Source organism: Melopsittacus undulatus, chromosome 13 (assembly GCF_012275295.1).
Source record: "Melopsittacus undulatus isolate bMelUnd1 chromosome 13, bMelUnd1.mat.Z, whole genome shotgun sequence".
Classification (NCBI taxonomy): domain Eukaryota; kingdom Metazoa; phylum Chordata; class Aves; order Psittaciformes; family Psittaculidae; genus Melopsittacus; species Melopsittacus undulatus.
The window spans coordinates 2,583,521-2,596,028 of record NC_047539.1 but is presented as its reverse complement, the minus strand read 5'-3'; the positions used below and the strand labels follow the sequence as shown (position 1 = coordinate 2,596,028).

General features: G+C 36.9%; 1 protein-coding gene across 1 annotated transcript in view; it reads left to right on the top strand.

The window, feature by feature from the left end:
* The first annotated feature begins 89 nt into the window (after window positions 1-89).
* The window catches only part of BRIP1 (BRCA1 interacting DNA helicase 1), a 57,780-nt gene continuing 45,361 nt past the window's right edge, over window positions 90-12,508 (top strand). Inside the window, exons 1-9 of the mRNA XM_031053731.2 lie at window positions 90-142; window positions 1,557-1,685; window positions 2,526-2,637; window positions 3,102-3,293; window positions 3,587-3,714; window positions 4,588-4,722; window positions 10,876-11,169; window positions 11,641-11,862; window positions 12,206-12,405. Of these exons, the coding sequence (XP_030909591.2) occupies window positions 1,593-1,685; window positions 2,526-2,637; window positions 3,102-3,293; window positions 3,587-3,714; window positions 4,588-4,722; window positions 10,876-11,169; window positions 11,641-11,862; window positions 12,206-12,405 (1,376 nt within the window). The 5' untranslated portion in view covers window positions 90-142; window positions 1,557-1,592. The remainder of the gene's footprint in view (window positions 143-1,556; window positions 1,686-2,525; window positions 2,638-3,101; window positions 3,294-3,586; window positions 3,715-4,587; window positions 4,723-10,875; window positions 11,170-11,640; window positions 11,863-12,205; window positions 12,406-12,508) is intronic.

Genomic DNA, 12,508 nt, shown 5'->3' with positions numbered 1-12,508 from the left:
TTCCCGTAGCGCCCAGCCGGAAGGCGGGAGCACCTCAGTCTGCTATTTGCTGACTGGCGGCGCAGGGCTCTTTCCTGTCAGCTGATTGGCGCAGGGGCGGAGGCGGGAAGGACGGACCGGGAAGGGGTCAGTGTCGCCTGAGGTGAGCGGCCGTGAGGAGAACGGGCTCCCGTGGGGAGGGGGGTCGGTGCTCTGGGGGCCTTCACCCCTTAAACAAGATGAAGGAAACGCTTCTGTGAAGGCTGGGGCGTCACACGCACCGGAGGATGGCAGCAGCAGCTGCTCAGTGCACCCCCCCCTCAGCCGCACAGAGGCAGAAAAGTCATGGATCTAGAGTAGGGTCATGGCGGTGTCGGGGTTGCCCTGGGGAGTGAGCCCAAAGGCGCAGGCCGGCACAGAAGGTCCTTCCGCGTTCCTTGGGTCTCGGACCGCTGCCGCTTCCTGCCCGGTCCGGTGTTGAATTGTTCCCACCACCCCGATGGGGGCTTGCTTTTTGTCTCGGGTGTAACTCAATTCTAAGTAGTGCTCCTTTAAGCGTACACAACCCCTCCACCTCCCCCTGTCACACAGGGGGAAAAACCCTTTTGCTGGGTGGAGTTACATTTTTGGAAGGAAGGCTAGGGTATAAACTCGTGTTAGCAGCCTCTTTTTGCTAGGATTTCTTTTGCCCATTGAGATGATGAAGCTGTCTCATCCCATACACTGGTATTTGCTGCATATGTTTACTCATTAAAAGTGAGATTAGGACACAGGTTAGCGAGATAATTTATCGCAGGGAGTCTGCCATTTTAAAATCTTTTATATTGTAGATGCTGGAAACCTGTAAGAAAAAAATCTGTGTTGTTTTAAAAAAGTATTCATTTTTTAAAGCCATCTATGCCTTTTCAGTATTTTTAATTCAGTAATTACAAGGTTTTAGGATAATAGGGAAACTGACTTTATTCTGTTATGCAGAGAGAAATGCTGAATAGTGCTCAGAGAATAGCAAAGTCAGTGACACCTCATTTTCCCCTGAATAATGATTGTATTATTTGTGGAAGAAAAGCGTCAGTTTTTAAACATCTAATTTTTGAAGTCCAATGTGCAGCTTTAATTTCTCAGTGCTATAAAATGAACAGTTCAAGCTACTGTTGTCAGGTGTATCTTTGTAGTTTCAATGTGTTGGAGTTCAAGCTAATGGACCTGCTTAATTGAAAAGTTAGCTACTTTCAGTTATTAAATATCTCAAAATACTTTTCCCCCAAGGATTTGGCTTATCCCAATAGTATTCAGTCTGAGAGAATCTGAAAGGATGTGCACAGTGGATCATGTGTTTAGTTAAATTGCTGGTGTTACTCATCAGATGGTGGCAAGTTGCTCTCGTGTGTAGCAAGGAGTGCATCTGAACTGACAGTGGATAGTATGAGTCCCTGTATGCCAGTTGTGATAATATCCTGAACTGCCCAGACCCCTTACCAGGTCAGCAGTTCCTGCTTGGTTTTTTTTTGGTGCCATATGTTGTTTCAGGCTTTGCCTGGTTGTTAGTGTTGATTTGTTAATACTATTTTTTATTGCAGTTATAAACCTGAAGTAAACCGGAGGAAAAAGTGGCAATGTCCTCCGATGTGTCAGCATATACTATTGGGGGAGTGAAGATCATGTTCCCTTGCAAGGCTTACCCTTCACAACTTGCTATGATGAATGCTGTAAGTAGAAGTTAGATTAACATTGGCTAAGCTAATAGCTTATGTTTTCTAATATCTACCAGCATTTAGAAAACAAACACATGAAATTCGGAGCCACCAGTATTTTGAGAATTGAATTTGTAACTTACTCTTCTTTGTGCCATACAATGAAATCTGGCCCGTGACTAGGGGAAATTGAAGTAGTTTTTGGATTTGTGAATATTTGTGCTAAGAAGTTATGAGTTACATATGACTGTTTAATTAAATATACTGTAATAGGTATTTTATGTAAGTTTGCAAATTCCTTCCATATAAGGAGCGAATGATTTAGTTAAACATCTCTCTTAAGTATATCATAGTATTTCACTAAGATTTTGCTTTTTGGCATTTTTAAAAATGAATTATTACACCTTACATTTAAACTTTTTAAAATAGTTTTAACCATTTTTAAGGTGTGAGACAATGGGTTTGATTTTTCCTATGGGACAACTGGTTTGGTTACCTGACAGATGTTTTCAATGGTCTGGTTCTGTAAGGCTAAAGGAAGTGAGCCAGTCCCATTAGGTATTCCCAATAGCAGGTACGTATTTCAGTGTCCTCTCTAAGTGAACCCCCAAGCATAGCTAGTGAGGTGTGTTCCTCTAGAGAGAAATACATCTAAGGCTTCCTGACCTATTGTTATTATTAAGGGTAATGAGGGGTGGTGATGTGTTTCTGATTTTCATTTATTGGTTTGTTTTTTTTTACAAGACAGCAGGTGTCCTGATCTATTTTTAGAAGTAATTTCAAGCGTGGCTAAAGACCTCCACTTTGTTTGGTTTTCTATTAATTCTGGTTTTGTTCTTGTTACTTTCCTTAAAGATTATTAAGGGTTTAAATAACAGGCAACACTGTTTGTTGGAGAGCCCTACAGGAAGTGGGAAAAGCTTGGCATTACTTTGTTCTGCATTATCATGGCAGCAATCTCAGTATGGTAAGTTATCTTGGTATCTCTTTGCCCAGTTTTTAATTGCCAAAATATAATAAATTTGCTGGTTTTCAGCCTTTAAACATTCCTGGTTTCAGGAATCTAAGCACGTCTTTGTCTACCATTATACATATTGTCTTATTGGCAACATAAGCTGGAAATGGCCTGTATGGATTTCAATATGGTGTAAGGGAATTATATGGCTGTTGGAACTTTGAAATAATATAATTATGTATTGTAGTTATGCAGATTGAATTGTAAGAGAGGGGTGTTTTTCATTTTTGCAAGTTATTACAGTTCTTTGCACTGCAGTTTGTCAAAGGGTGATGAATGCTTGTTCAGACTTTGTAGACACAAAGTTTAAAACTGGTACCTAAAGAAAAGCTGTCATCTTGACTGTTTTGAAAGTCTTTTTCTCATGTATAGTCTTGAATAGTGTTCAATGGAAGACAAATGACTGTGTCCTTTAGAGAAACCACTGCTTAAATCGTCATGTGAAAAGGAAGACAGAAAGCCAGAGACCTCACCGCTGTGTCGCTGCACGTGTCACTCCCACTGTAAGAGCAGTGAGGCAGCAACGAGTGTGAATCATGGTGCTTCTTCTATTACTAATTGTGAAACGGGAAGTTCTGTAAAACCTGGAAGCCCACTAACAAACACAGGTAACTTCATACCCAAGCTGCTAAAAATCTGTCCTGGAAGTCAAATATGAGCCAGTGATGTCAAGTTTTTTTGCTTTAAAGTCAGGGACTTTTTTTACTGTCATAATAGCAGACTACTACATGATTCTGCTTTGTGTAGAAATCAATGTGGAATGATGGTTAATTTGTCTAGGAATGTCTAATGCTATCTCCTATATCATGTGTATTTATAGTAAATTCCATTTTTAAAATATTGCCCTTATTTAATGCATTCTTAGTATTGAACATACCTTTTATTTTATTTTTCATTACAGAATGTAAGGAAAATGAAACACTAGCTTCAAAATTGTCTGCCAAAAAAAGGTTATCACTACATGACAATGAGAGCGATGATTTTCAAGTAGACAGAAAAAGGATTCGTCCTTTAGAAACTGAGCAGCAGGTGAGGAAAGTTTATTTGCAATAGAATAATCCAGGCGTAGCTCAACGAAGCTGTCAAATAGCAATCAACATTTCAGAGAAGGGCTTAGAGAATAATTGAGTCACAGTCATAGTTTCGACTGACAGCTTTTTTTCAGTTGTATTGTCACTTGTTACAAAAGAGTTCATTGTTGCTCAAAATTGTTCATAATACCATGTCCTAAATTATATTTTGCATATTTAAACACTTAATATCCCCAAAACTTGTTTATAAGCAGTTGATCCACACTATTGTGTAAAAGTGTGAGATTCTAGAATTGAAGTGCCCTTGCAAATACGTATTAGAAACTTAAATAATGCTGTGAATGTATTCAAGTTCTGGTTTATTTTATCCTGTAAAATGCAGCTATCTCTGCCCTACTATGTAGAGTGCAACATTTTTGTCATGTTTCCACCTGTGTCAGTCACATGACAGTACTTGCATTGTAAACAGCTTTTATGTTGTTGCTCTGCAGTATTGCTCAGGTGGTTGCTTTTGTTTAGGTTTTCAGATAAGTATGGCTTGGTTTTATTTCTTGTTTTACTTATGAAAGTTCTGCTAGTATTGTAATTCCTATCAGTTTTGTTACAGTGGGGAATTAAAGAAGAAAAGCTCAGCAGTAATTACAGATTTTGTTGTTATTGTTACTGAGTTTTTTAATTAAGACTTTATAGCTTTTCCCAAACTGTTGTCTGGCTTAGATTTATTTAAACAGTTAAAAAATATTAGTGGTGCACTGTGTTACTGAAACAGATCCAGTGGAAAACAGTTGAAAGGAAATCACTGACTGCTAGTGTCAGCACATACTTCTGCCCAGTGTGTTTGAACACAGTACATTCTTTTTTTTCCCAACAGGTTAGAAAACGTCATTGTGTTGCAAAAGGAGTCCAGCTTGTTGATGCTTTAGAAGTTTATAATCAGAGAAAAAATGGAGAGCTGATTGTTCACTCTGAGAAAAGTGCAAAACCCACCACTTTTTCTCTCAAACCAGTAAGTAATACAGTAATATAGTTTATATCAGGACTGTTAGTTCAAAAGCAGTTTAAAAAAATCTACTGTAAAGAGATTATGCATGAAATACAGCTTGTTAATATAGTTTCAGAAAACACTATACCTCTGGCTGCATTACAGCCTAATGGAAAGATTTCCAAGTATATATAGGTTGCTTTGGAGTAATAGTGAACTTTGTCACTATTGCTGGAAAGAGCTGCAGTGGCTTTTGCTCCTAATGGTGCTGTCTAACCAATGTGGTTTGCAAAGTGTGAACTGTTTCTGTGAAAGTTGTTCTTCTAAACAGTGGGTTGAACTCTTTTACACCCTGGCTCTCCAGTAGCACACAGTCTGGCCCAGCAATTCTGCCTGTGAACTTTCAATATGTGACAGCAGTTGTAAAGCAGCTGTAAATCTGTTTGTTATATTTCTGTTTATGGCAGGTTTATGATATCGTGGAAGAACTTGAAACTAGGACCATAGAAATTGAGTGACATCAGGAGTGTAGATTTTGTTCAACTTGCCATTCATTATTTTGTGGCATATATAGTAAATAAAAGACAGCATTTAATATTAATAAATTTGTCTTTAAGCTGGAGAAAGTTTGAGCTGGTCATTACAATATATTATAACAAAAATGAGTAATAAATACTGCACATGATTAAGAAATAAAATCCTGTGTGTTAACTGTGATAGAGTTATATTTTGGGTTTGGTTTTTTCTTTTTTTTTTAATTACCACTTTCCATAGCAGAAACTATTTTTTCCAGCTTTTTGCTAAGCATTTTCTGCATTTCTTGAATCTCACTGATTTTACATAGAAGTTCATTGAAGCAAAACCAGTTGAAGAAATCTGAGGCAGTAGAGACATGTCAGGTGCCAAACTACATTACTAATGTAGTTCCCGTGAGTGTTTATCAAAGGCTGTGGCATAGAATACAATCAGAATGGAATGATAGAATAGTTTTTGTCTGTATTAAAATGCAGGGAGCATGCTATAATATCATGAAATTGTATGTTTGATACAAATAGAAGACAGGAATGAGGTCTGGTCTTTGTTTTGTCAGTACAGAAATTTACTTCCTTCTTTCAAAAGGCAAATAATGTTCTCCCTTTCCAATATATATTTCTTATTTTTGTATTGCTTTATGGTAATAACCATCTGTAGGTAGCTCAGCTTCTAAGTACAGGGGGTTTTATGTATGTTTGTCAATTTCTGTTTCAACATCTTGCAACAGCACTTGGCTCTTTGTATGTCCTGAATTGGGTTCTATTTTAATCAGTGTGTGTTTTAACTTCAAGAGCTCTTCTCCAGTATACTATACATTTGTGAAAACAAAGGAAGCCAAAAGCTTTGGTATTACTTTAAGACACTGGGAGTTAATCTTTTCTTGACAAAAGTGAATCTGTGTTCTAGGTCATTTGATGGAAACTAAATTTTGCCAGTTTTGGAAAGCTCTGTAGATTTTTTGAGTAGGATTTGAAATGCTTTGTGCCACTGAGCTTCAATTGCTGGTTTGAAGTACAAAGGCCAGCAGAGTGTGCTGTTGATTTTCAAATAAGACCTTTCTTCCTTCCCTGTAAAATTTGCTTTGGTGCTTTGGTACTTTTGTGTGGGTATCTGAAAAACTTTATTTACAACTTCTAGAAAGTTCACATAGTGAAGTAAACTGAAAACTTTGAGTATAGATCAACTAATATAAAATATTGAACCGTATTCCGATTTTCTGAGAAAACTCTTAATTTTTGTAACAGTACCTGTGCTGTACCTGTTTGTGTTATAATGTGCTCTCCATGGATCTGAGTTTGCAGATAGACAGTACAGTATACTATTCAAAGTTCAAATACTATGCTGTTTAGTACTTCTTTTAGAGAGAAGTAACTTAAGAAGACATAAAAGAAAAAGAATAAATTATTTTTAAGATTGAAATAATAAGGTATTATTTATCTGCAGTGAACCTCATCATACTGAGAGGTGAAACAATTGTCAAGAAACAATTGCAGAAAGTAAGACCTTATTTATCATTAGTAGTTCTGTGGCTTAACTACATTAAGACATGAAGAGCATCACAACATAGGCTGGTAGGTTAGTTTTCTAGTGTAGCTTATGAAACAAAGTCAGCTGAGGTGATGTTCAGCACTTACCATAATGGACTATATATTTAGGATGATATAATAATGCAATAAAAATATTTTCTTAATCAATGAAATAATCCTGATTTGTATAGCTTATGTTTTACTGTAGTCAGTCCTGTGCTTAAAGCAAGTTTAGTTTCTTGTCAAGCCCTTTTTTATAGCCCAAGAGAGAGAATGAGTTCGTTGGAAGAACATGAGAAGCACTTTCAGTGCTGCTGCATCAGATGAACACTTGTAGAGCCCAGTGGGTGAGGATCTTCTGCCTGAGGCAACTGACTGTTTTTAGCTGCTTTCAGTCCACAGCCTGGGAATCCATTTTTGTCCTGCTGTTAATCCTTGCAAGAGAGGGCAGTTCTAGTGTGAGTTTAGATGGGAAATTATACCCTTAAGGTACTCTCTTGATTAATTCTGTCAAAGCATGCGGTCTGAGAAACTGGGTCAGCTGGGTTAAGGAATCCCCATTTATACCAGGTAAAAAAAGTAAACAGTAAATGGAGAGTAGTGTAACAAACACTTGGGGTATCAAAAAACAGCTGTGAAAAGAATCTGTCTTAATGTGCTAGCCCATTGCAGTTTAACATATTGCTTACAACCTTCACAATGGAGTTTGAGTGACTTCTGTTACACATTCCAGGAGACTGGCAGCCTGTTACAATCAGGGTCTGGACTTCAGAATAGGCTAATTTACCACGATGGGATGAAGAAAGTTGTGGATTTGTATTACATGCTCTCACCTGACACCGTATCTGATCCTTTTTCTGCTGACTGACATTTTGAATGAGCTCTTTGAAGCAAGTTCCAGCTTAATTAAAACGTTTGCTTGGTTAGCAGTGATCTGTGAAAGCCTGTGATAAATATTGAACTGGGTTCACCTGCTGGTTACTGTGAGAGGATAAACAGCTGCTTTGTGTACTTTAATCAAGAGGCTGCAGCACCAGCAGAATACTGTGCTTTTTGAGAGCTTATAAAGGAATAGCTGAAAAGCTCTAGTAATGTCACTGCTGATATCTTACTAGATTGTGCTTGTGTGATATTTCACACAAGAGGTATTCACTGCTGTATCATTCAGATGGCTTTGTAACCAGGAAATGTAGATGAAGATATGAAGAACTCCTCTTACCTCTTTGTGTTTCAAAGATCATAGCCTCAATGTTTGTTTAGCTCTATTTTACACGTAGGACAGGTTGGTGGACTTGATGATTCCTTTTTAAATCAGACTTCCACGTTTTTGCCATATAAATATTGATGTGATAGGCTGTTTTATCTAGCCCCTGACAGAAGTAGAAACAAGTTAGATTAGCCTAAGGTCCATACAGTCTGGTGTCTGATCTCTAACAGCATCTGTTACTGTGTGTTTCTGATTAAACTGCAGAAAGCAGAGAAGTATCTTCCCCCTTCCCCCCCAACTGAAAATCTATATTCCAAATACAAACAGCTGAAAATATGTTTAGTTCTGAAGTCAGAGGGTGTTATAAAGTAGTTTTTTGTTGTCTTAATACTTTTATATTTTACGTATTTGTACTTGGCTCCCCACTCCCAATTCTTTCGTAGTAAATGGAAACTTTGTCTGATTTTATTATAATTTAACCAGCTCTTTGTTGTGTCTCTAAAAATTTGCACTTTAAGAGGCAATACTGCTATGGAAACTGCCATATTGGAGTTACCACTTTGCTCAGGTGGAGACTATTTTCTTTCCTTTTGCTGTAGTAACAGGAGAATAACACCACATTAGGTTTTGGTGTGTGATATTAATAGTAAATTCTCTTTGTAGACATATAGAATTAAGATAGTTTGGTTTCAATAAAATTTAAAGATGGCCACACCATTTTCTAAAGCCTAAAAATGCAAATTGACACATTTGAATAATGTGCAAATAGCAGGAAGAACCTAACTTTTAAACTGCTTTAACCAGTTTCTTCAAGTTTTACTTTGTTATAAAGCACCTTCTAGAAAGGTTTTATTTATGTATTTACATATGTTTGGCTAATGGTGTTTGTGGCTTTCAGATGTTTATACTCTTATGAGTTACTATAAATGAGCCTGAGTTTACAACTTTTGCAGTGTTGATTTTTTTGAAATAAAATTTGTTTTTCAAAGCAAAAGGTAACATTTGAAAACTGGACCATGGGCTAAAATGCTGCTTAAAGCCAGTACTACACCAATTTCACACCTTTTAGGAAAAACTTTAAAGGCCACCTGTAAAACACTGTCCTTAAGAAGCCTTACACATAAGGATACTTAATTCTTTTAATAAAGAATTTTGGGTTTTGTTTTTTTTTAAACCCATCATAGAAGAGCTTTCAGTTCATGTTTATATATATATTTATTTGAACTGCATTTTTCTTTTGTTAGAAAAACGTTTTCAAAATAGCTGCCTGATTCCTAATAATTTCTGTTACTTTTATTTGGCAAACTAAATGTCAGGCTGAGCAATAGCAGTGATGTATTAGAGGTATGGTATCATGTTGGAATTCTGTGTATTTCTTTTAACTTTGAAAACACATTCTGACTTGAATTCAAATCAAAAGATGAGCATGTTCTTAAAGGCCCTACACAGTAACTGCTTCAGTTATATTAATTGTAGCAGTGTTTTCATTATTTCAAAGAGCAAAATAGAATGTAGGTAGAATTATCAAGGTACAATTTGCATTGCAGTTTTCTGCGTGAGTGCAAACACAGTTGGGTATTGCAACATATGTAACATATACCATATGTCAGCTGTTTCCTTCTTCGCTGTTGACAAGAGCCCCATTCATAACTCTTCTTTTTATCCTTTCAGTGAATAAGTAATTATTCAATATAGAAGGCAGGATATTTGGAACTGGCTATTTAATGTGGCAGCACATGGTAATGAAATCTGCTGTTACTGGCAACCTGAGAGGCGAATGTAACAATTCCAGCATGGGTGTAACTTTATCTGCTTTGAGGGCCTGTTTACTTGGCACATCAGTGAACCTTTTATCCCAGTGAGTGACAGCTCCAGAAGGGTTACATTTACATGCGTTCTATCATGTATTGTAATATTTAATGGCGGACAAGGCTGAGAGAGACTAAAGGTAATACGAACTTGCTTTTCCTCAGAGTGGAGGCTAAAAGACAGCTTGATCTCCAGAGTTGTGGTGTAACACACAGCAGGATTTGGCATTTGTTTATAATGGATAATCTTACTGATTACAATTAAAAGGGGAGGGAGGAGTATTTGAGTGGGCAACTACATGTTACTTGCACTGTCACCTGAAAATGAAATAAAAACTCTTTTATACTAGAAGAATTCATTATCTTTTATGGGACGTATGTGGACATGGTTACTCATGAGTTACTTCTTTTCTGCTATTTTTTTCACACTAATTATTATAATTTCATGACAGTCTTTCCAGTACTTTACATTATGAGAGACAGTGCTTCTCAGGAAGAAAAAAATTACTTTTAACAAATATTTTACAGGATTAGGTTCTGTTTAGAATTATTCCCTGTGTGTCTTTAATTCTCATACTAGATGACCTTTGACATAATGGCATGGCAAACATGTTTCTAATAGAGACTGTATGACAGTCTGTTTTATCTGCAGATTTTGTTAAACTGTCTAAATTTCTTCTGTTTGCTTCAAGGTAAAAATGTTCTCAGTATTCTAATTTGAGTGTCTGGTTCCAAGGTTGTCTTCAGTGAAGGTGCTGGACACTTCTTGTTCTGTAACAGAAGTGTCCTTATGGTGAAGCTCAAATACAAGAAGTTTGTTTGCCTGTGTACATACTTAACTGGAATAATAGCTCTTTCTGCAATTGGGTTTGATAAAGTTGCATCTAGTGACTGCCAGAAGTTTCTTAAGGTTTTTCAGGCATGAGGATGTGGTGTCTATGCTTTAGCATTTCTAAACTTTTTGCAGTTTGATAGGCCACCTTGATGATTTAACTGACTAACTTAAACTATCTTAGAGGGTATTTTCTAGATAGAGCATAAACAGATTTATCATGTTCATCTTACAGTGGGATTTTGTTAATCTTTTCTTCTTGGGTTGCAGTCTTCTGGCCCTTGCACTGAGTGTTCCTGTTCTTCTGGAAAAGAAACTGATAAAGATGCTAGTAACAGGAAGAAGAAAGGAAATGGAGATCAGCCTTTCGTTCCCAAAATATTTTTTGGAACACGAACACACAAGCAAATATCCCAGATTACCAGAGAGTTGAAGAGAACAGCATATTCCAGTGTCCCCATGACAATTCTTTCTAGCCGGGATTATACCTGTATTCATCCAACGGTATCTAATAGTGGTGGTAACAGGAATGAAATGTGTGTAGAGTTGCTGGAAGGAAAACATGTGAGTAATTTCATTTGGGAAAATGAACACTGGTCGAACACACTAAAATGTAGTTGAACAGTTAGAATGAGTAACATTGTTTACTTCTTTATACTATGTTGCTTAAATGGGTCCAGGTAATTTCGCTTAAATACTGTTAGAAAATGTGATGCACAGTATTGGTACTGAAAAAAAATTATGCAGATAAGAATAGTATTTATGACTGTGAGGTTAATGTTCTTAAGAAGACTTAGATTGTCTTTGCTTTTATAGATGAAGAAGAAGGAAGTGTCCCTTATTTTAGGAACATGAATTTACCTGTTTTCTGTCTGACTTGATGTGTTTGTCATTAGTATCTGACATAAAAAAGTAGCTGTTAGGAATGTTCCCAGAAAATGAAGTCACATGCGTGTAACAATTTAGGGGATTTAATCTCACTTGATTATCATTAGTATTTTGTAACCATGGATTATCTGCCTTCTTTGCCTTTAGGGCAAGTCCTGTCCTTACTATCATGGTGTTCATAAACTCAGTGAGCACCATGCACTACAGTCTGCCCACAATGTGTATCAGGCTTGGGACATTGAAGATCTAGTAAGTCTGGGAAAGAAGCTTCGTGCCTGTGCGTATTTTGCAGCCAGAGAACTCATGGTGGGAGCAGATATTGTATTTTGTCCCTATAATTATCTTCTGGACCCACAGATACGGGAGAGTGTAAGTATGTTTGTAAGGAAGAGATTGCAATAACTGAAGTTAAAGGGAAGTTAAAAACATAATGGCCAACTGAAATCTGATTTGTATCCAAAATATTATCTACAAAATAACTCCTGTATTCCAAGGAATGCTTCCACTGGTCCCATACTCTGATCAGTTTGGGACTTGTTGGGTTTTTTTTTGATCAATGGAAGGTAAGCCAAACTTCGCAGTTGTTTGGTTTATGGAGAGTGTGGTAGGTTCAGATTATATTAATCCAGACTTTTTTAACAGCATCCTGTTAGTTGCTGTTTCTCTTTACTGTCTTTCACTTTGTTTCACTAGATCATAATTTTCTTTTCAGATGGAAATTAACCTAAAAGGCCAAGTAGTCATTTTAGATGAAGCCCATAATATTGAGGACTGTGCTCGAGAATCTATGAGCTTTGGTGTTACAGAAAGTCAACTAAAAGCTGCTCGAGAAGAGCTAGACTTCATGATCAACAGCCACATCAGACAGAAGGATCATGAGCCCCTACAGGCTGTGTGCTGCTCTCTGACAAAGTAAAGCAACTCTTTCTAATTCCATTACATCAATTAGAGGTTTTTAAAAGTACAATTAGATTCCTGTTGCTAATGCAATTTACTGGTTGCTATTTTGCAACTT